Source organism: Candoia aspera, chromosome 3, assembly GCF_035149785.1.
Source record: "Candoia aspera isolate rCanAsp1 chromosome 3, rCanAsp1.hap2, whole genome shotgun sequence".
NCBI lineage: Eukaryota > Metazoa > Chordata > Lepidosauria > Squamata > Boidae > Candoia > Candoia aspera.
The window spans coordinates 45,429,414-45,452,528 of NC_086155.1; the positions used below are offsets into that span (position 1 = coordinate 45,429,414).

Sequence of the window (23,115 nt, forward strand, 5' to 3'; positions counted from 1 at the left end):
CATAGCTTTCAACAAGGCTTTTAAATGCAACAGGGAATGTATCTTTGCATCTATAAAACTTCCCCTCCTAACAACTACATACATATTCTCTCTCTCACATACACAGAAGCAACCAGACAAATATATACAGTGTGTACTGGGAAAAAAACGAGGGGGACTATTTTATTTTCCTCTGGGAGTGTATGTCTGAGGATTTTTATCACTCCAGATTACCTAAGGGGTCAAGGGTTTGATCAGATTAGGCTGTTTGTACTTCCCTATGGTCAGCTATAGAGTGAACATTTGCTGGCTTATGGTATTCTTTCCAGATTTTCCACGTTTTCAGGGTGGCACAAAGAAAGTTGATAGCAAGTCAGCTTCAAATAATTTGAGTTGCTTTGTGAATTGTTTCACATGAGAAAGGAAGATATAAGTGTCTGCCCACTTAATGAAATACAATTTGCTAGGTACTCTGTTAAATAGTAAATAACAGGAATGATTAAATGGAGACAATTTTATATGAACAGGAACTTAATATCAATTCCTAGTTTCTGTAGTACTTGGTTTTCTTGGGCAAAGATTCTGTTAGATTTCTAAGACAAAGAGCACATTCAACAATATAATGCATTTTTGAGCTTCACGAAAAAGCACAACTCATCAAGATTGTATGAAAGCCCAACCACAGGGATGACTCACTTGGATCAAACTGCGAAAAGCTTTAATGGTTGAATTCATGACTTGAAAATCAATGAAAAATTTTCTTCCTCATGAATTAAACTAGAATTGTGCTATTAGAACCTAATGGCTTCATCAGAACACTAGTAGGAAGTAACACATATAAGCAGCTTTCAAGGTATCTACAATAAATTAAAAATATCCTGAATAGCACTAATGGAAGATTAGTGCAGCCATAGAGAACTGAAGTTCTGCCAATATTATAATGAAGTCTACATAGCTAGCTAGCAGACCTTTTCACACTTTCTCTGGGCTTACTTACTTTAAGTGCTAAGTTCTGTAATACTTACTAACAAGAAGAGTTTGATTACAGGAGGAATGCAAATGTCCCAGAGGCCACTTACTTTAACTCTATCCACATATGCCATGTACATGCTAGATGTGAATAACATTTGATTTCCAACCTTCACATAAAATCAGCTTCAAAGCTGGAAAACTACCACCATCATCATAAAATTACTACTGCTAGTAATAAATATATGTCCAGTCTCTAAGGGATTAAACTAGAAACATAGTGTTTCTAATGTCCTTTTTAAGTAAACAAGGTACCACAGTTATTGTAGGGTTAACCAGGTTAAATAGGTTACTCAGAAAATGGATGGGTTCTCTTTGGTTTACATAGCAGTAGGGACTGAGGAAGTAGGTAATGTTGCTGTTGGGGTGAACCTTGTCAGACAACTAGGATCCTGGCAGCTGCCTAAGGAGACTGCGGGCCAATCTTAACAGCCCTGGGCTTCTGCCTTAGCTGGCAATTAGACTTCTGGATAGGCCAGGACTGATAAGAATATGGGCACTTCTCGACATGTAAAAAAAACCTCAAAAGTACTGGAAAGACATACATAGTACCATCCGGAGAATTTTAGAAATTAAATTTGAAATGAAATCACAGGGGTTTTTTTTACTGGGTATAATTCGAGAATATATTAACAAGAAACATCATAATTTATGGAGATACATGCTCACAGCTGCAAGAATAAACTTTGCCTAACATTGGAAGAAAGATACAACACTGATGATATCAGATTGGGATCTTAAACTTGGATAATATGAATCAATGGCAAAGCTAACAGCATATATCTGCAACAGAAGTTTAACCAAATTCAAGCAAGAATGGTAATAATAATAAATAACAGTAGTGAAGACCTTAGTATTAAGCATTAAGCTCAAAGACAGAAACCATTTTTATATAATAAAATAATTTAATGCATTTTGCAATTGTCTATCAATGCCATACTTAGCTTCAATTGCACAATTCAAACAACCTTTTAGAAATAGTATTTAACATTGATATAAACTTTTTTCTTATTTTTAAAGGTTTAACTTATCTAAGCCATCATACAGTAGTGTTAACAATTTCTAGTTTATATTGCATAAATATTACTACACCCAGTTAATACCTGTATTTTATAATGTATTATTCTTATCTTATAATGCAATAAGACAATTACTTGGAAAAACAATATGTGTACTTCTGATTAGTCAACAAGGTGGTTCTTTCTGGTTTCTGCTTATTAGCTCCAGCTTTATCTGCTCAAGACACTAATCTTACAGACCAAGAAGGGGAGGACAAATACCTAGTTCTAAGCTGTACAGCTGCTCATGGTTCCAGCCTGGCCATAATGCTCAGTCATTTTCAAGATGTCAGTTACAAAAAGGCCCATTTTTTACTTTTTAATGCTTTGTATTCCTAGAAGCAGTGAAAGACTTTGTATTCCTAGGTGCGAAGATTACTGCAGATGCTGACTGCAGTCAGGAAATCAGAAGACGCTTAATCCTTGGAAGAAGAGCAATGACAAATCTTGATAAAATAGTTAAGAGCAGAGACATCACACTGACAACAAAGGTCCGCATAGTTAAAGCAATGGTGTTCCCCGTAGTAACATATGGCTGCGAGAGCTGGACCATAAGGAAGGCTGAGCGAAGGAAGATAGATGCTTTTGAACTGTGGTGTTGGAGGAAAATTCTGAGAGTGCCTTGGACTGCAAGAAGATCAAACCAGTCCATCCTCCAGGAAATAAAGCCAGACTGCTCACTTGAGGGAATGATATTAAAGGCCAAACTGAAATACTTTGGCCACATCATGAGAAGACAGGACACCCTGGAGAAGATGCTGATGCTAGGGAGAGTGGAAGGCAAAAGGAAGAGGGGCCGATCAAGGGCAAGGTGGATGGATGATATTCTAGAGGTGACGGAATCGTCCCTGAGGGAGCTGGGGGTGTTGACGACCGACAGGAAGCTCTGGCGTGGGCTGGTCCATGAAGTCACGAAGAGTCGGAAGCGACTAAACGAATAAACAACAACAACAAAAATGCTTCAAATGGGACTATTGTTCAGTGGTAGTGAGGTACCTAAATTTCATCTGCTCCCTATACTTTTTTTTCCTTTTAAATAAGCTTCCTACAATTCTTTTGGTGATTCATAAGTTGGCTATATGTCTGTATACCGTGTGCTTTCCTCACAGAAGCCCTAAATTCCATCTTGGCCACTGTGATTAAGAGACTGCTCAGTTGTGATAGGAGAGTTACTGTGTGAATAGAACATCTGAGCTGGCAAGATAAATTATTTTCTAATTTGATATAAAGAAGAAACCTACTTTCTGTTGTCAAAGAAATAGGAAGAGGCATTGGAAAAATCTGTCTCTACATTACTACAGGATGCTTTTCCAAAAGTATAATCAAATCAGCCCCCCGCCCCAAATGTCAGGGGCACCTCTTGGCCTTTGATTTTTGACATTTTCCGTACTTCTACTGGTAGTGAATATACTGTACAGAACAATTTCCTGTGAAAAGCTGTAACAATATGGGGCAAAGGGGACTTTGAAGTGATGCAGTTTATCTAATGGAAGGGCTATGTTATTAATTGCATGGTCCTGAGGCTTGCATTAGAGGCTAACTGAATCTACAGAATGGGGAGAAAGGGAATACAGAATTATTCTAAAGCTTTGGGAATCAAAGGTGATTCTGTTAATGATGCAAGTATAGAAAAGCTTTCAAGTGAAAGAATTAATCTTAAGAGACACAAGGTTAACAGTTCAGATAAGCTAAAGTGCTAGATGAAGCAAAAAAAAAAAAGTGCTGTTGCAACAATGAAATATTTCTCTCAGCATATTCACAAAACCCTGCACTCAGGCAATGCTGAAACTACAATACAGCATACATACAATGCAGCTGTTCTATCCTATTTAACTGTGATTGATTAATTGACCAGCCTTGTGATCCTCACCAATCCTATCTTTAGAACAGCTTGTTTGAGCTGGGGTGGGGGTGGGGAGATGAGAGAACCCCCCCACCTTCATTTTTAGAGATCAAACATAGAGATAAAACAGAAAGCCATATACACTGTAGCACAGCCTGCATTTCTGGTAAAATGGGAAGATATGATCAGTTAGATAGGATCAGTTAAACAGAACAAATACCTTATAATCAAAGTATAATAATTTCTTCCTATCTGGTATGAATGAACATTATTTAAAAAGTCTTAAAGCCAGAGTTGCCGCTGATCCTTCTCTTAGATCATAATTGGGCCCAATGTAAAGAAGACCTCATACAAGTAGGAAACACACTGCTTGGTGGTCCTGTATAGTGAAGTAAGGTTGGCAACACTTCTACAGAATAAACTTCAGAATGAGCTCTACCTAACTTCTCTTCAAAGGCTAATTTGACTGAAGGGTGTTCTATACTATTATCAGGGAATGGTGCCATGCTTTAACCCTTCCTCCTAATGTTGCAAACAATATTAACACTGTCCACTCAATGTCTGTGTATTGGCACAGTTGTCTGTATTTGCAAAACCTTGACATGAGTACTTTTATCAACACTGGCATCTTAGCCAACACATAGATGTCTAAGGTCCAGGACCAGTGTTATATCACATCAGAGGAAGAATTAAGACTAGGGGGAAAATTCCAAGCTCCTGCATTTAGTTGAAATAGTCCTGAAGTTTTCTCAGTTGAGGAACACCTTCGTGGGACCAAGCTCTTTTGCCTTCAACTGAGCAAACAACATTTTCATTTCAAAAAGTTGATCAAAGCAATCCTTGGGGTTCAACTATACTGACAGGAAATTCCCCAAGGCCTGTTGGAAAACCATCAGTTTTACCAAGGTTAGCATGAGACATTCAAGTCACTTTGGGCCACTGGACATTAGAATCTACTTTCCAATTCCTCCTCTGGATTTGAAAGTCTGAATCCAAAGTTAAACGTAAAAAAAATAATAGTCTGAGGTTAGTTAGCAGTGGGTCAAAGTATTGTATAAAACAACAATCTATGATATAATTCTGAAAATGGTATCACGCTGGTTCTGTAGGACTATAAATTGACATATAAACTGCCTATTGTAACATAGACAGACTTTAAAAGAGTAAACATATGAAGCCAACACAGCAACAATATAATCAATCATACTTCGCACCATATATAATATAGGGTATCATGACACTTTTTATATCTTTATCATTATATTTATAAATCATGGAGGGATGTGTTATTTATGTATCCAGCTATATTTATGTAACACTGAGTTGTTCTACTCTCATTTATTTCGGATTCCAATGCCCTGGTTCTGCTAGCAGAGAAAAGACTGTAGATCATTGATGTGAACAGACAATAAACTAAGCACAGAGCAATGCCTACAACAGAGATTTTAAAAAACAATCAAAAGAAAATGGGCAGTGCTTTCTTGCCACAGATGTGAAGGAGATATGATAGGGATGGTCTGTTCTCATATCAGAAGCATTTTGCCAGGAAGGGGGGGGAAAAGATAGGAGGGTACTGCAAAGAGAAATGAGGTCACTAAAACCAAGTGATTTATTTGGAACTCATTTGGGATATACCAGAGGATTAAATCCTGGAGATCCATCACTGCATAATAGAGAATTCCAAGTTTTTTGTTTTGTTCTGGCAAGCTCTGGTTTTTTATGCAGATAGTACTCAAATGGTACTATAAAAAAGAATGGACTAGATCCTACAGTTTAAATTACCTCTTTATGACATTTAAAATAAATCTTTTTCCCTTTCCCCCAAAAGAGGAAAGGCAGGCAGGCAGGCAGAGATTTACCTGCAAGTGAGAGGCAGGAGTGCACAGTACCTTGTCTTTCCAAAAATCTGATTCTTGCAAGCAAAACTGCAGCACCTAGTATTTTGGCTTTCCCCATTTATGCTAACAATTGTGTAAATTATAATGCCTGAGGAATTATGGAGTTTCCTTTCAAAGATGTATTAGGTGATTGCACCAAAATGATAAAGACACAAATTACCTACTCAGTATAGGACTTGTATGTTTAATTCTGTGAATATACCAGCAAAATATTTCAGTCACATAACTGAAGTTGGAGCTTTAGCTATTATCACTGAAAAATCGTTCTTATAAATACCATGAAGAAACCTATAGTTCAAAATTCTACTAAGGAATGTATCTTACAGAGTTCACAGGGCATGAGGAAATGCTCCTCTCAGAAAACAAAGCAAAGAAAGGACCTTACTCCCGGTTACATCTCCTGCCTTTTCAATAAAAGTACAAAGCAAATTCTTCACACTGTATTGGAGTTAGTCAGGCAGAAGCTGGACAGACCTTGTTTAGGCTTGTTTTAAGTCCTGTAATGAGCAGGAAGTTGGACTCAACGGCCTAAATGGATCATTCCAACTCTATGATTTTACAATTTCTAATCCTTCTATATTTTGATTGCTTCTTCTATTTTTTTCTTAACACAACAAATCTGTAAAGGAAAGAAAGACTGGAAAGCTAAAGCATAACTTTTGATTGATAGTGCTAGGAACCATCTATAGAAAGACATATTTTTGTAGATTCTAGCTGTGTTATTATTCATAAGCACAGTTTAAGAAATAGAGGATTACCTTTTAATCAATCAGCTTCTGTTTCCCAAGTAGTGTTATAATTATTGTGAAATACAAACTAGAAGCTTTGACTAACAGCAAAATAGCTCAGAGAAGCCACAATACCACTTTGTCATCTCATATTGGATAGATAGCATTGCATTTTTTAATAATTTCCCCCCTTGCCAAATTCACAGACAAGAGCTGAAAAATATGAGGAAATAACACAAGACACATTGTAATGATGTATCTATATACTCTCTAACAATGAGGAAACACACTATGGAAATTTTAGAAGAAAGGATCAATGTGAAAGCAACCCTACAAAGAACTTAGTGACACAAACAGACGATACAAGGCAATATTCTGCAAAAGTAAATTGCTACAGTTCTCAGATGACAATTTATGATCACGTGTTAGTATGAACATGCAACGTGTTTCTATAGATCTCCAATCCATCATTTTGTATTAGCCAACACAGCCTTTTTCATAAATATTCAGTCACATAACTTCCAATAGTTGCACGAGCACATGCAGTGTGACAACGAACAGTGCACAGTCATTCAAGCATGAACATAAACAGGCCAGTAGCAGCAGATACCTTATTCCTTAGCAATGGATTTTATTTTTTAGGTCTAAGTATTATGGGTCTCTGTCCTTGTTATAAGATTTCTTGCTTGAAAAATAAATTTGTTTCATAAAACGCTACATGGAGACAGTTTAAAAGCAAGCATCTTAACATTCTGGTTAAAATGATACATTTTGATAATTATATAATAAGGGCAGAGTGCTCAACATCAGTGAAAGAATGGATGAATGTTTCTTCATGCATGCCTTCATCCTTCCATCTGAAGAAGCAGCAGAAAAGAGCAGAAAGCTTGGAATGGAGCACATCCTCAAATGCAGCACATGGAGGCTGAGCTCCATCTCACCTGGACTTGTATGAAAGGTTTCACTTGAGAAGACAGACTCATTGCTTTTGAGAAAAACCCGCACTACATACTTCTCACCAGGAATCAGATCACTCAGCTCCAGAAAACCTTTAGCAGGGGAAGATTTCACTGTTTTGTTACCTGGGAAACAGAAATCTCATATCAAAGGTAGCTAAAAAGAAAAGAAGAGATTACTGTGTGGTTAAGTGTCAAGTTGGACTACCAGCCTAACGCATGATTATATTGATGAGAACGGCTGACTAAAATATTTCAGTAAGATGAACATCTAGGGTTGGAGACACCACCCAATCCAAAGTTCAAGGGTTTGTTTACAAGAGTTTTGTAGATCAGCTTATACCACTTGCAGAATCAATTTTCTAGACACCGTTGCACTAACCTAGGCACCTGCTTCAGCATCCTTAGGATACAATCAGATGGAATAGTCTTAGTAGTTCTGTGATCGCAACCAAATCCAGAAATGTAAAAAACAAAAACAAAACCTCTACCTGTGTGGAAAAAGGGGCACATTTCCACACAGATTCTGAGAAATTTCTTATTTGGATAGGAAGGGGTTGGCCCAGTCTACTGCCAAATAATATACATAAACCTTCCTCTGACAATACTTTCATAATGGACTTGATGTGTTGTTTTTTAATTGATCTACAGTTTGCAAAGGTTGAGGGGAAATGTAACTTCTATACTCTTATTAAAACCACCGAGAGGAATCAGGATATGAAATCCATGTCCAAATAGTTGGACATGGATCTGTAACGCTATAGAAACGCTTAAATCCATGGAAAACTTTTGGCTTATAATGGCTAGACTAGATTGATAAATGTATAAATTTAAATAATTAGTATCACTGCAGTCCTTAAAGGTGTTTCTGAGCAGTAAATTTCCATAAATATATTTCTAACTGTAATACAAATTAAAAAGCATTCCAGAGAAAGGAAGATAGCTTTTCTTTTGGCCCTGTAGTAATCATCTGACTGATATGCACAGGGATATTTCAAATCTCTTCAAAATGACATCAAATATTTTATATTCAGTCATGCTAGGTGATATTTGTAGGGTTGTATATTCAGTAAATTGTATGAGTGACTGTCATGAGCACTGATGGTGAGCAGGAGGGGGCCCCTATCCAGGGGGGAAAATGCATGCGTAGTAGCGAGAATTTGAGCTGTCATTCAAAGAGACACAGAACAGACCTGCCTTGACTTTTGGGGTTTATCTGTATGGGTTTTCTCACACTTCTTCAGTTTGTTAGGATTGATGTCCTAACAAGCAGGAACCATGTCGAGACAAGGAATAGGTCTCTAGTGTTTTATTACTGCTACATTAGACAGAAAATCCTAACAAACTGAAGAAGTGGGAGAGAACCCATACAGATAAACCCCAAAAGTCAAGGCGGGTCTGTTCTGTGTCTCTTTGAATGACAGCTCAAATTCTTGCTAGTACGCATGCGTTTTCCCCCCTGGATAGGGGCCCCCTCCTGCTCACCATCAGTGCTCATGACAGTGACAAATATTTTCTGGAACCAACACCACAATAATGGTTTAGCCCGTCAGCCTAAAATCATTGAAAGCATCAACAAATACAGAACCATAAAAACTGACTGAAATAAAACTACTGAAAATAAAACAAGACCTACACTGGATTAAGCACCCTGCAACATTCCCATGACCCCAATGCTTACTGTTGCTATACTCAACCACAAATTCAGTGTCAGCATCAAATGTGTGGTTCCAGGTGATGTTTGCCCAGTTATTGTTAGATGAAATTTTTACATTCCAGATGGACTGCGGCTTTCCAACACCAGCTGGTGAACAGGTTAGAACAGAAGTTAGTAAACTAGGTAATGTAGAAAAAATGCATTCCAACTTAAAAAAAAGGTTCTGGATTCTTTAGCAATTTTTTTGTGGGTAACACATGAAAAAAGAATCGTCTATCACTTCTTCGGCCTTTATTCTATTGTCTATAGACCAGTAGTTCATGAATGGCATTTCATTAAAGTAGCATGGTTACACTCATGAAAGAACATACTTTGCTCTGTATACATCTTTACTTGTATAGGACACCAACAAATTGGTCCTTTATTCCTTACAGTGTAATGCAGACAATAATACTCTTTACCCTGATTATCAGCTCACCCGGGATCTTTCTGATTTTCACAGGATGCTTGCTTTCTGCAATTCCCTTTTCAATTTCAGTCATATATCTCTGCTCCATGTTTTCCCCTTTCTTTTGTCTGACTGGGCACAATAAAAACAAATATTGTGCACGTCCCAATGACCCATATTTTAGGAATTCAGTGCTTTCAATTTATCGTAATCTAAATTTGCGGGATATTTTTGCTATCTTTTGATGGCTCATACAGCTAGTTCAAGGCAGGACAGATGTGCTTGTGCAGTTAAGTTCCCAAATTGAGGGTATTTATGGGGACATCCTTTTTCAGAAACAGAAGTCATAGGGTTGATTTTTTGGTCTAGAGAGAGTCTCCCCCGCCTTTTTTTTTTGAGAAGCACGTAACACAACTATCTGAGAAACTACTGTGCGAATGAGCCTTAATTTACTCAACTACTTAGGAAGGATCTCAAACAATTTAACAATTTAAGGCTCATCACAAGAAGCCGAGACTCCTGCTTAATATTATTGTAGTTTTATTATTATAAAAGCATTGTTTGCACTTGGAAACCTGGATGAAACTTTTGACAGTGAAGCACTAACTTCTAATGAAGGCTAACTTGTACTCTGCATGCTAGAATTCTTTTCAAATAAATGGACTGCTGATGCTGAACACTAATGGCTTGGCAACAGCAGTTCCTGATAGTGTGTTTAAACAGATTTATGAAACACAGATATATTCTGCTTCAACACTGCATCAAACCAAAGAAAAATTCAGTGCACTTTAAGATATACCAACTCTCTGATTTAATGTCTATCAAATCTAGAAAGAAAAATGGTTTTGTTAGTATTCTGCACAGGACACATTGATAATCTTCTGTCCTTTGTTCATTTTATGATAATGCCAGTTTAGCTGGCCTGGCAGTTTTAGCTCAGAATCTCTGGCTACTGCTTTAGGCTGCTTTTTTATCTATATTTACCTGGATGATATTAATATAAATATGAATTCAGTGGGAATTACTTCTGGATAGATATGCATATGATTATACGCTTTTCATATAAAATGAATTATTACAACTCAATACCTCTTTTCAGTGGCAGCACATTTTAAAACAGTAAATACAGCCCCTATGTAATGTGACTTATATCATTTTCCTGTCAACTATATTTTTTAATCTTGACAATAATCTATTTCTGTTCCCAATAAAACTGTTCCATTTTGAAATGCCTATACATGGCTACTTTGTTCTATCTATTACAACCACATGCTCATTCATATAATATGTAGTTTCGAGCACCAGCTAAGAAATCTTTATATTGATGCAAGCCAGGCATTATGTTGATTAGACATGGCTTAGGATACATACGAGTATTCCCATTTTGTCTGATGAGACTCCAATAATTACAAACAGTGTTTAATCAGGATTACTAGGGTTTGCTTTAATTTTCCATCAGGATTGTAAAATCACTGCTGGCCATGCCATGGCCAGCTCTGAGTCAAATAATAACCCAGGACTGAGACAGAGAACATTTTTGTTATTAATTCCTGTTTTGGTTCCTAGGTAATTTTAAGCAAAAGTTATGTGGATCTGATTAAATGTCCATATCAGGAATTTGGACACAGGCAGCATTCTTTGTTCAGAGCAATTCAGTTAAATGGTTCCTTGCTTTGAAAATAATTCTACACTAAATAATACTTTCCCTACCTAGGAAGCATGTCTGAATGGGAAAAATCTATCTATGAGATTATTCTTGAATAAAGTGGGAATAGCTTGTGGTTAAACTCAGAGGTTACATATTTTTTTCAGCTAAAGTGTTTTATTAATTATTTCCAAACCAATGGCGTGTTGGGAAGAAATTATGTAAAAAGTCCTGGGCCTTTGCCTGTCCAGTTATCCATTTGGCTATCCATTAGCAAGGCAACTCTTCAAAAACAGAACTGGTCCAAATTTGCTCTTGCAGGATAAACTGGCAATAGAAAAGTTGCATTAAAAATAGGCCAGGTTTGTCCAGGGGCTGTGGTGAAAAAAATCAGATTTAAAGAAAAAAAATCCTTCAATACATCCTTATGAGAACGGCAACTGGGCAGCAGCTTGGAATGCTACTGACTGCTTTATACTTAAGCCCACCTCTTCCATGGGGAGAGTTTGTGCTACATAATGTGTATACTATAGGCCATTTAACTACTAGATACTGAGAATCTGTAAGAGTATGCTTACCACATACCTAATTTGTAATTCCTACAAAGGTAAAGAAATGCTTTCTCACTTTTCAGAATGGAAGAGTTCCTGTTTCTTTGTTCAATAAAGATATTGCATTTTAAATTGGCACTATGTTTGATTCTGGTTCTATTGCAATTGGACATGGTTCTGGTGGCAAATGTTTTGATATTCCAGATTGTAACAGATTAGAGCTAGGATCTCCAAGATGTATACCTGTGCTTACAAGTCTTTGGAGTCCATCTCTTGATAGGGGATCCCTGTGCTTTCTAATATGTCACTTCTTAAATGGGGAATAGCAAAACAGTACAAACGGCTGCACAAGGATCCATGCTAAACCATCCTGACTGAAGTTGCTTCATTAAATTATCGACTGTTCCATGTGCCTTGAAGAGATGTCAATAATATGGAGGTTCAATCAGACATGATCCTTGGTATTCAAATATTGTGTTTAAATCAATAAAACAGATGGCATTTTGGCATGCTACCCATAGCAACTATGCAGAACCCGTTAGAATGCAAATAAACAAAGTCTGGCTTTGGGTGATGTCTATAAAGAACATATTTGAAATGGAGATTTAAGGAAGACTCAATCCAGATTGTCTGGGCATGCTCATAAGTAATGATGGAGACACAAAGTTTTATAGAAATAACTTCAAGACTGTTCTGGATGGTCTTGTTAGCAAGTGGGACACAGCTGTATGTCTGATCATAGGGACATTGTGAATCTCTTAGAATATAATCCAGTGATCAAACTGCTGCTGAAAAAAATACTATGCTAATAGAGAAATCCTGGTTCTGCTTGGTTTAGAAATCATCTACACTTTGATTCTAAGCCTTTAGACCAGGCTTGAAGAATGTGAAAGATCCAGAAAGCACTTAGGCAGGTAATGTAAAGGGAAGAGGAAAACACAGAAGCAGAGCCCTGTATTTGATACCTATTGTACTAGCAACAAGTGTGGTGATGATTGTTGGCTCTGTAGTGGTTGCAGCTTCCGTGGTGGTGGTGGTTGCAGCTTCCGTGATGGTGGTTGGGAAAGTAGTTTCTGAAATGGTGGTGGCGGCCACAGTTGGAGCAGCTGTAGTTTGGTGGATGGTTGGAGAGATTAAAACTGGGAGAGGGAAGTGCAAAAAACTTGCTTTTGAAAGATACAATTTCAGTTCTCTGGCTTTGTCAATTATCTGTTGAAGCTAAACATGCAAGCATGTGAAGACAAAATGGATCAAGACATACATTCACACATACACACTTCCCGATGTAAATGGCATATAATTCTTTTAACTAAAGAAAGAAAATTTTAAAAAGAGCAACAAAGCTTGAGTTTCATTTTGTTTCCTTGGCAGTCTTGTTCTAAGACCTCTGCAGCTCAGCAAGGCAGGATGGTCCGATGTGGGAGATGCTTGGAGTCTCTCAGGTGAAGGGACATGCAGACAACGCTGAGGACAAGCATAGGGCAAACATGCAGACCCAAAACAGGTAGTTGCTCATAAACAAGTTACTTGTTTTAAATTTTCCATTCATGGATTCAAGAGATTGCTCTCTTGGTTGTTTTGAGAGCATACTGCTACTCCAGCCTCTGAGGGCAGTAAATACAGGCAGATCTGGAGTGAAAAACAAGGAATCACAAGGACTGTGGAATGACAGGAGAACATATTTGGCTTGTCCTAATAAAGCAATGGGGGTAAAGCTAATACCCCTTTGATTAGCAAGCTGAAAGAGCAAGAAGCTCTAAGGAAATAAAACAATGCAGAACAAGGCACTTTCAGTGGGGATGATGATGGGAAACTTTAACTTTGCCTTCTCATTTTAAGAAAATGAAGCATTGGGTACAAATAAGAAAAGTAACATTGAAAAGTAAGTGGTTCTGATAAATAAAAAGTTACTCCGTTTTGCAAATTGCAATTTTAAAACAGCCAGTTGCTACAGATTCCAAAATTCTCCTCTAGGAAATAAATTTGTTTTTACATTCTTAATTAATTAGCATGTTTCTTTTAAAATATACAAGGGATAAATGTTATCTGGATTATCTTAAGCCTAACAGAAATATTCTGATATTAGTAATCAAACACAAAAGAATCCACACTATCGTAATAGCAAAATATTTTAATTGTTTTTTTTTATCCTGTGTGTAGTGAGAGTACTTCATTCCACTTGTGCTCATAGGAACATTTCAGAAGTTGTGTGTGTCATTAATGCACTACCCAGTGAGACAAAATGCATTGACAGAAATGATACAACACAGATTTGCATAAAAATTGCATATAGCAATGTTTACCCTAAATACCAATTTTTAAATTTTTAAACCCAATTTTTACCCTAAATAATTACCCTATTTATACAGAAATACATTGGCATAATGGATAAGAGTCTGCAATTGAGGTGCCAAAAGTTGGTAGGCAATTACTAGACCCTTACTTTCCCTTCTTCTACTTCCCTCTGAAGTTTAGATAGCTCTGTAACTAGGGGATACCATCAAAGAACAATCCTCTGATAGCCATTCAAAGAAAGGATTATATAAATAACACCCATGTTTAACTTATCCTGGACACTGGGAATCTTATTCTTTATACTTTGCTTGCCTAAGGTTTGGGACAAAGCGATTAGTTAGATCTTGTTGCCAACTGCTCAGACCTGAATGCATAGCCACCTCAGAGGTTTCTGGAGAAAGTATTGTTTTAAATTCTGCCACAGAAATACCTGAGAAGCATATTCTGCAAGTGGATATTATAATGTGGAAAATCAAATGATCATGTTCATTTAGCTCCTACCTGGGGTTAATAAGAAGGAGGTTTTCAAAGAGGCAGATCACAAAGAAAAGAGGAAAAGATAGTTCTGCCTAAGTACCAAGGATTTTTGACAAGATGCAACATAGTCTATTACTCAGCCAATATTTATTATGGGCAATAAAGCAAAATTACAACCAAATGTAGTTCAAAAGTACCATGGGAAATTAATTTTTCTCTATAGATGGGACAAAGAAAGAACAGCTCATTAAAATGAGATCCCCAAAATAAAAAGTTCCCCTAAACCACACACCCAAATTTTGCAATACTGCTAATAGAGCAGCAGTAACAATTTGTTTCTCTGCTCATGCCCAATATACTGTTGCAGGCCAGTGTATACTAGGGCAGAGTCAAGGAAGGGGGAGAACATACAATAGGCACAGGTGAGAAGAGTGAGATTGATAAAATCTGGGGAAAGTGCTCTCTCTCTTACAGATGGGTTTACAAAGTTTTAGTAGAACTGGTTTTCAACTAGTAGCTATGCTTTATTCTTATACCTGTGGGACATTAGTTTATGCTTCAAGGATTGAGAAGCTGTGAAGAAATAAAAAAAGAATGTCACAATTCTGCTACATCCACAGATGTTGTATCTTTTTCAAAACCTCCAGGTGTTGCCATTTATTTTTGCAGGAAGCATTTTGCGCTAAATGGCCCATTGGTAGGATAAATCTTACTCTGTTAAAGTGGAAGAAGTTGGCCCTAAATAGTCAAGTCTCATTTAAATAGGCAATTAGATTTAGAAACTCTTAAGAAAATAGAGTATGATCCAATTTGTTATGGACCAGGCACAGCAAAATCAAATTAACACAAGATGCCTTGAACTGTGGAGCTATAGAATTTCATAGTTGATAAGCTTTTGCCCAACAGAGGGTTTGGGGAGGTAGGGAAGGGTGTTGTAGTATTAGAGTGAAAGGAAACATTTCATACAGGGATTTTTTATACTTTGCAAATTATTTCATACTTCCAAATTATTTAGTTCATGTGAAATTTCCATGGCTTGGGCTTAAAAATGATTAAATAGAATTATTTGATTCCTGTATATTAGGAAGAGGATTATGCCTTTTACTGTTATAAACACAAGAAAAGCACAGCCTGCCTTAGATAAAATTAGAACGTCAATATGAGAATTCAACACCATTGTGTTAGTGCTTTTTCCTTATGCACATTTAAGACTGTGGTAATATGAACAGAGAATAGCATTTAAGGCTTGTTTGAGTCTTGCCTCCACTCTACTCAGATGAGAAGCTCAATCCCAAAAGGACAGGGTTCCTCAACCATGGCAACTCTAAGCTGGCTGGGGAATTCTGGGAGTTGAAGTCCGCACAGCTTAGAGTTGCCAAGGTCGAGGAACCCTGCAAAAGGATATGAATGAGGAGGAAAACTATGCTTTTGGCTAATAACGTTGTAAATGAGTCCTTTTTAGTTAACTACTGGTGAAATAAATCAGCTTGAACTGAATAAGATGCTAAGAATACCACATGAAAACATGTACCCCTGGGTGTGACTATCCTTGATAACTTTGCTCTACTGCTTTCTGAATAAAATGCCCATGGTTATCCATGGTTGATTCAATGGAACTATTTGAAAACAATTGGGCTCCCTCCTCCTGATCTTCTATAGTTTTTTTGAAATAACATTTTAATACTTAAAATAGTTTCTCCTAACCTGATGCCTTTAGATATGCTGGAGTTCAACTCCAAAATTCCCACCTAGCATGACCATCTCTCACACATCTGGAAGTCACTGGGCTAGGAAAACTGATGTATTTAAATAATCCTCTTGGTGATCTATATGCAACATCATGGGGTTTTGTTAGCTTACCTAAAACCATAAAATGGCAAAATTAAAATTTCACACTTCAAAAAAAAAACCAACACTGAAAGGTCTCAGTTAAAGCTTTATCTGCAGACTACAAATCTACTCAATTAATGTTGGGAATGACCAGATGAGAAATCCTGGTTTCATCAGAGAGAGAAAAACTTTCACTTTCAATCTTTTGGTGTAATTTTACTTGTGAACTGAAGAACTTTCATGTAAGAGAAGCTACCCATTCCTTCGCTGTTCAGTACAGGTTCTACCCCAAATGTGATTTGCAGCTAATATAAACCTATTCAAACTTTAAGAGGGTGTTCTTTGTAATTAACTGTGTTGTTGTCTTCACGAACTATAATGAAGCTTATACTTTTTTGGTATTTAGCTTTTTTAAGTGTACCTTATGTCATCTAGCTTTTGACCTCTTCAGATTCCACAAAGGTCATTCTCACACAGAGAGCAGGGGGAGAGAAAGAGAGACACACAGAGAAAGAAATGGCTGCAGAATAAAACTGAAAAAGCACATTCTCTTGAATTACTATGACAAATGAGGCTTTGGGTAAACAATTAAAGACATTTGAGATAATCATAAAAGCCAGCTGGACTACAAATGGTTCCCCTGCTACTGAAGAACCAAAAGGTAGCCCATCCCTTCTGAACTGAGCAAAAACAGGTTCACAAAAGTGAAGTTAGATGGAAGACCACAACAAAGATCAACAGCTCATTATAAATGAAAAAAGGGTGAAAATGGCTGTGGACCCTAATTTAAAATTACAAGAGGATGAAAATTTTCTCTGTTTCTCAACCTGATATATATTGGAATACTGCTTCCATAATCTCTAGCCAATACATGATTTCAAATGGGATCAGTAATCCAGTACATTTGGAAAGCATATTAGACTGGGAAAGGCTGAACTTTGTTTCTCTCACGATATAGTATTTTGTATCACTTTGCTGGGCGTAAAAAATGGGCACCAAAACATGCATTTGTTTGATGCATATGAAAGGAGGCCTTAAAAACTTTGGGAAGGCTCTTCAAAGTTTTCATTACTCATGGATTACTTTGAGCCTTGCATTTTCACATAGTAACAATTAATCTTTAGAGCCACTGTTCTTTCAATGAACAGTAACCTTTCCCTACATTTGTTTCATTTATTTCTGTTTTACTTATTACAGGGGTGCTATTCATAATGTAGATGAACAATGTCACAGAACTTTTAATTAAAATATATAAATGTAAGTGTAAATAAAAATGTATATAGGATCAAGTTTAATATATAAAAACTTTAGGCAATAATTGAGCAAAAGAATCCTCACCTATTTCTAACAGTTCCATAATGGTAGCACTTCATAATATCATGCAAGTTAAGTAAAGCTCTGCTAAAGGGAGCAGGTGGATGGAAAATGTAAGAACAACAAGCAACACTAAGCCAGAGAAAATGCATTACATGTCCTAAGATTGCAGTCTGAAGAACCCTAGCACATATGCTTTATAGAGCATGAGTGAAAAAGGAGAAGAAGAGAGCCAGATTGCTTTTTGACAGATGTTTAAGTGCCAGGAGCTGGCCTGCTTTAAAGGCTAACTGGTTCTGTGCCAAAATTTCACAAGGTAATAGCCTATTTTTTTAGATGCATTTTGCTTTTTTTTACTGAAACAGCCACTTACAATTCTCATTAGAGAATAAGATGGTTCTCTCCATCCGTACGAGCGAGCTCTCTAAGGCCAGTGCTAAGTATATTTAACACATACTTCAGGTTTTGTGACAAACAAGTCCAACTTTCATCTGGTATATTCCTTACAATATTCCTACCTTCCTGAAACTTGAATTTCAATCACTATAATCTGTTTAAAACACGTTAGTGTAGTGCATTATTGTGGGAGCTGAGGAAAGTTAATACCAACCTGTACATCTTGGCTAGCTGGAGGCCAAATTATGAGACGAAGACTCATAAAGATGAAATAAATAAATTAGTAAGATTACAATATATGAACTCTTAGCCAAGGACTGCCCTCACAGCATAAATTACTCATCAAAATAAGAATGTTATCATGGGATTATGTCTACAAATAACAAATTGATGTTAATCATGATGGTTTAACTTAAAAGTCTGTCATGATGTTAGATCAGAAAGGCTTTCTTACTAAATCAATGATACAGGGACTTCCAACTTTTAATGTCTGTTGGACACATTTAGAATTTTGATAAAGCTTCATGGACAGCATCACCAAACAGTTGTGCAAAACAAGTCAACTTTTCTTATTTTACTTAAAAAAAAAGAATATAAACCACCTTGCTGACTTGGCAGAATGGAGAATTTTAGGGCCTCTTGATTTGGGGGACAAAAGACTAGATTAGCAGTGGCTGGCAAATCTCCTGCTGTGGAAAAAGGAAGGTAAAGAATAAGCTAAAGGTCCAGATGGAGGACCATGAAAATAAAGGAAGAGAAGGGGATCACCACCCTGTGAGTTTAGGCTTAATTCTTCTCTAGGGCTAAAGATGATTTAAAAATATTCCCTTGTTTGCATCTGAATAAATACATCATAGAAGGAACTCAGCTGCTAAACACAAAAGAAAGAAGGAGGGGCATATTTTATTATTTGAAATACATCCCCTTAATAAGCATGCACTGCAGGCCTAAAGATAAAGGGATCCTCTGATTAGAAACATAACTGTTGAATATGAGAGACAGACATACTGCGAAGAGTAATGGACACTCAGGGTAGCTATTTGAGTGGTGCTGACCTGCAGTGGGTGGTTCTGAAAGCAAAATCATATGACTCATAAGCCTCCCTGGGCCAGAATAAACCTTTAAAAATGACATATGCCAGCAAACCTTCAAAGAAAGGGAGAGAAGAGTTGTGAGACCCCATGGGCTACATCCACTCTGGTAGCCTTTTGTTCCCCTATTCTGTCCCCTCTACACTTTTAGAAAATGTACCTTTCATCAAGGTCTAATATTAGGGAGAAGTTCACATTTATAGTTGAGGACCAAATAGTCTTAGTACTACAGACAAGTTTCACATGCAACCTGCAGCCCCAAAAGGGCTGGATTTATTGCTTTCAGACACACTACAGGAGTGTGTTTAATGGCTGTGGTATAAGAGTTCAGCTCAAACAGGCTGCCACACACAACAGATGTGCTGTTTCTAGTTCATTAGCTAAGAGTAAATGAAACCAAGGGACCCTCTGCTTTTCCCCAGAGTGAAGGTTTCCACTTTAGTTCTGTTATTGGAACCTCTACGTGCAAATGCCACTTGTTTTCTCTAGCCACAAAGAGCACAAAGTATTAGTGGTCAACTTATCTTAAAGGCACATAGCACAATGGGCCTGTTGCAACAAATACAAAGGGAAGGTAGTGATATGTAGACAGAAAACTACTGTACTAAGAACTATAGATATATCAATCTTGCTCATGCTGATAATCCTGATTTCAGTTTGTCACAAAGCTCCTATGCTTAAGGTAATTGTGGTAAAGAAGTAAATGTTATAAGTACAAGAGAAAAAAACTATAGCTCTCCTACATAATTTTTAGGTGCTTGCATTTGACTATGGCTTTTGGGCTGGGTGCAAGAGGTGCACAAGTGGAAGGAAAAATCAAGAAAGCCTGACAGGACTTTAGGGTAGTAAAAATGCAATAGTGTAGAAGCAAAGATACCATAAAACCGGTATAGATAATTGGAAGAACAAGGCATGCCATTTCTGAGATGCGAAAGGAGGAAAATCATGAATGTGAAAATAGGACAGCAGATACTGTAGTGAGATAGATATAAAACAGCAGAAAGCTAGATTATTCACTTACAATCTTTATTAATTTAAAGAATTGGTTTAGCCCTGGGGGAGATTGCTAATTAAAAATTTTTTTTTTCTACAGTTTCTATATTAATTTCACTCTCTGTTTTTAAAAGACTCTGTGTAACAAGATGTTTCAAAGTGTTTAAATTATTCTAACAATTACATTGTAACTCCCCTTACGGGCCCTTTTGGGGGGCGAAAAACAATATAATAAATACTGTTATTAATAAAAATACATCATTTTAAACCAAGTTGTGTTTATTATGAAATTATGGAATAATTTGCTTTGGTTTTGCCCTAAGTCCAAAATTAAAAGACTGAAATTCAGAAAACCCAAATGGTTCAGAAAAACCCAAATGGCTAATGCACACTTTTCATTTGCTTATATGCACACTTTTTCTTTAACCAATATAATAGCTAGAAAGGCATAAAAGCTCTTTCAAACTCTCCATCATTTTCAGATCTTCCAAAAATGTAATCATATACTTCTAAAAGTTCAACAGTGCCATGTACATGAAACCTTACACACTCATACAATTATTTAATTATTCAAAGAAAATTCTAATGGACTGTTAGATCACAATAACAACTTTCCCAGAGCATGTATACAGAACATACAGACTTTTGAATGGCTCATTTAATATTTTATGAACTCTGATGGGGAGATAAACCTATTTCCAAGACAGTTTTTTTCCCATTTGGCAATGAGAGGAAATTGAAAGGGAAATAGGCCACTAATTTGCTCTAAATCGAATGACTGCAAAAAGAAGTATACATGAAATAATTCAGTAAGTGAGATGATAGTGCCAAACTGAATGAACCACAAATGGGAGGACTGAAATATAGTCCTGGTGAAGAACTAGCATCTTATTTTTTTCCCCCTGTCAATTTCTACTCTTAATACTAGAGCATTTGATTTACCTTCCATTTCTGCATATGGAGAGAATCTCTCTCTCTCTCTCTCTCTCTTCCAATGTGCATTATTTTATTTATTTATTTATTTATTTATTATTCAAATTTAATTACCACCCATCTCCCCAAAAGAGGGGAGCTGATATTTAAGAGCTGATATAATGCGCACTGGAATTTATGCAGCAACACATGTATTTTGCAATTCTACTTCATTGGAATTTAGTGGACACTACATTTTGGGAAAGAAAATGCATTCTTTAAAGATTGCTAGAAGTTGACTTTCCTCAGTTTAGACTAACATCTTACAGCACAATCTAACAAATATCTTCTTTTCTTTTCTTTTCTTGTCGCTGAAAGAGGCAGGAATGATAAGTATTATGGAGTGGCTCTGCTATGTATCAGATAGTTTGACAGAGCATTAGCAATTGAGATCTATATATTTGGCAATTAATTTCTTCCTTTCTAAGAACAGTATATGTGATGAACAATAAACCTCTACCTGTTGCTATAAGCCTTAATTTTGGCTCTCATATGTGGCATATTATGGAATAGGTATTCTTTATTACTCACGTAAGTATAAGTTGTCTGCTCATGTACTGACCTTGTAGAAAAAAAGTGTACAGGCTGGGGTCTTGGGCTTCATGCAGTCCTCAGCCCCATTTCAAACCTCTGCAAGAGATCACTCAGATATCTGGTAAAAGCTCTTTCCCCAAGCAACTTTTGCCTGGGAGAACAAAACGGTGGGTTGGGGAAGGAAAGATCTGAGAGAGAGAATGGGGGCTCATCCATCTTTAGCTGTGGCCCTACCTACTGTTTGTTTCAATCCTGCCCACCCAATGGCCTCCAATAGATCACTCCTAAGGGAAATCAGTTCTTGACAGGAAAAAAAAAAAGGCTTACTCAGTCCTGAGGTAGGGACTGCCATACATTTACCCATTAAAAACAAATAGTCTGAACATAATATTTTAGACCTGCGTTTTTCCCTTCAGGCCACATATGTTGAAATTAGGCAAACTAGTTTATCTTGGCTAGCCTTTCCAATTCGGTATCCTAGAGATGTGTTGACTGGCAATTCTGGGTCATAACCACACCACATCTAGAAGAGATTGAACTGGAAAATACTGTTTTACGTCACATAAGTATTTACACCGTCGTTCATGTATCACTGGAATTTTAATACATCTAAATGTACAGCCTTATTCTATGCAAAATATGTTAGCCTAAAGGACGTGGTCAGTTTTTAAATTTCAATATATGGGATGAAAGGTCTTCTATTGAGTAAATAGCATTTCTAAACATTGTGTAGAACATTTATCTTGTTCTATCAATTTTATGTCCCAGAACTGTCAAACTTGGAATTCTTAATACTTTCCAGTTTTTATTTCTTAACATTATTAGATCTGATCCTCCTATTCTTTATCCTTTTATACAATCTAAATCAAAGTGTTATTTTCTGCAGAGTTTAAGGTCTCCCTTGAATACAAAAAGCACAGTTAAATTAATTTGCCTGCAAGATGTATTTTTAAAAAATATATATATAAAATTCAATTTATTCCTGTTTCTGAAAAAGAGAATAAAGAAATAATGGTTTTTTTCTACAGAGGGGTGGGTGGGATAGGGGAAATACATTTAATATTTAGCAATAAAAATCATGAAAGAACTGAGGGGTCTGAAATAACTGATAAGTAAACATGATTTTTTAAAGGTAATGTTACCCAGCGGGCTCCAGAGAAGCTGGAGAAATTAATAAAGCTGGTGCAAAGTGGTATTCACCACAGGAAGCAAGAAAATAACTTGGGTGCTAGAAATCTGGGTGCCCAGGATTTGAAATTAGTGCCCTGAGGGATTTGAAGGTAAATAGGAAGAAATGGGGAGAAGATGATGAAATAAAAGAGTCACCAGTGGACAAAGGGGAGCCTGCAGAAAAATCAGAATTGGGGGCTTTCTGAAGGAGGTCACCCTGAAGAGGTGAGAGGAAGAACCTAAACTCATAA

At 36.8% G+C, this 23,115-nt stretch overlaps 1 protein-coding gene across 7 annotated transcripts in view; it reads right to left on the minus strand.

Annotated features, from left to right (window-relative positions):
- NFASC (neurofascin) overlaps positions 1-23,115 on the minus strand; it is a 199,322-nt gene that overhangs the window by 15,046 nt on the left and 161,161 nt on the right. For 4 of the 7 annotated variants that reach the window (XM_063297527.1, XM_063297528.1, XM_063297525.1 and 1 more), the window contains 3 exons: positions 12,758-12,931; positions 9,173-9,295; positions 7,477-7,617 (listed from right to left, as the gene is read on the minus strand). The exons of the other annotated variants lie outside the window; for them this stretch is intronic. In XM_063297527.1, coding sequence (XP_063153597.1) covers positions 7,477-7,617; positions 9,173-9,295; positions 12,758-12,931 — 438 coding nt within the window. The remainder of the gene's footprint in view (positions 1-7,476; positions 7,618-9,172; positions 9,296-12,757; positions 12,932-23,115) is intronic. 7 annotated transcript variants of the gene reach the window in all.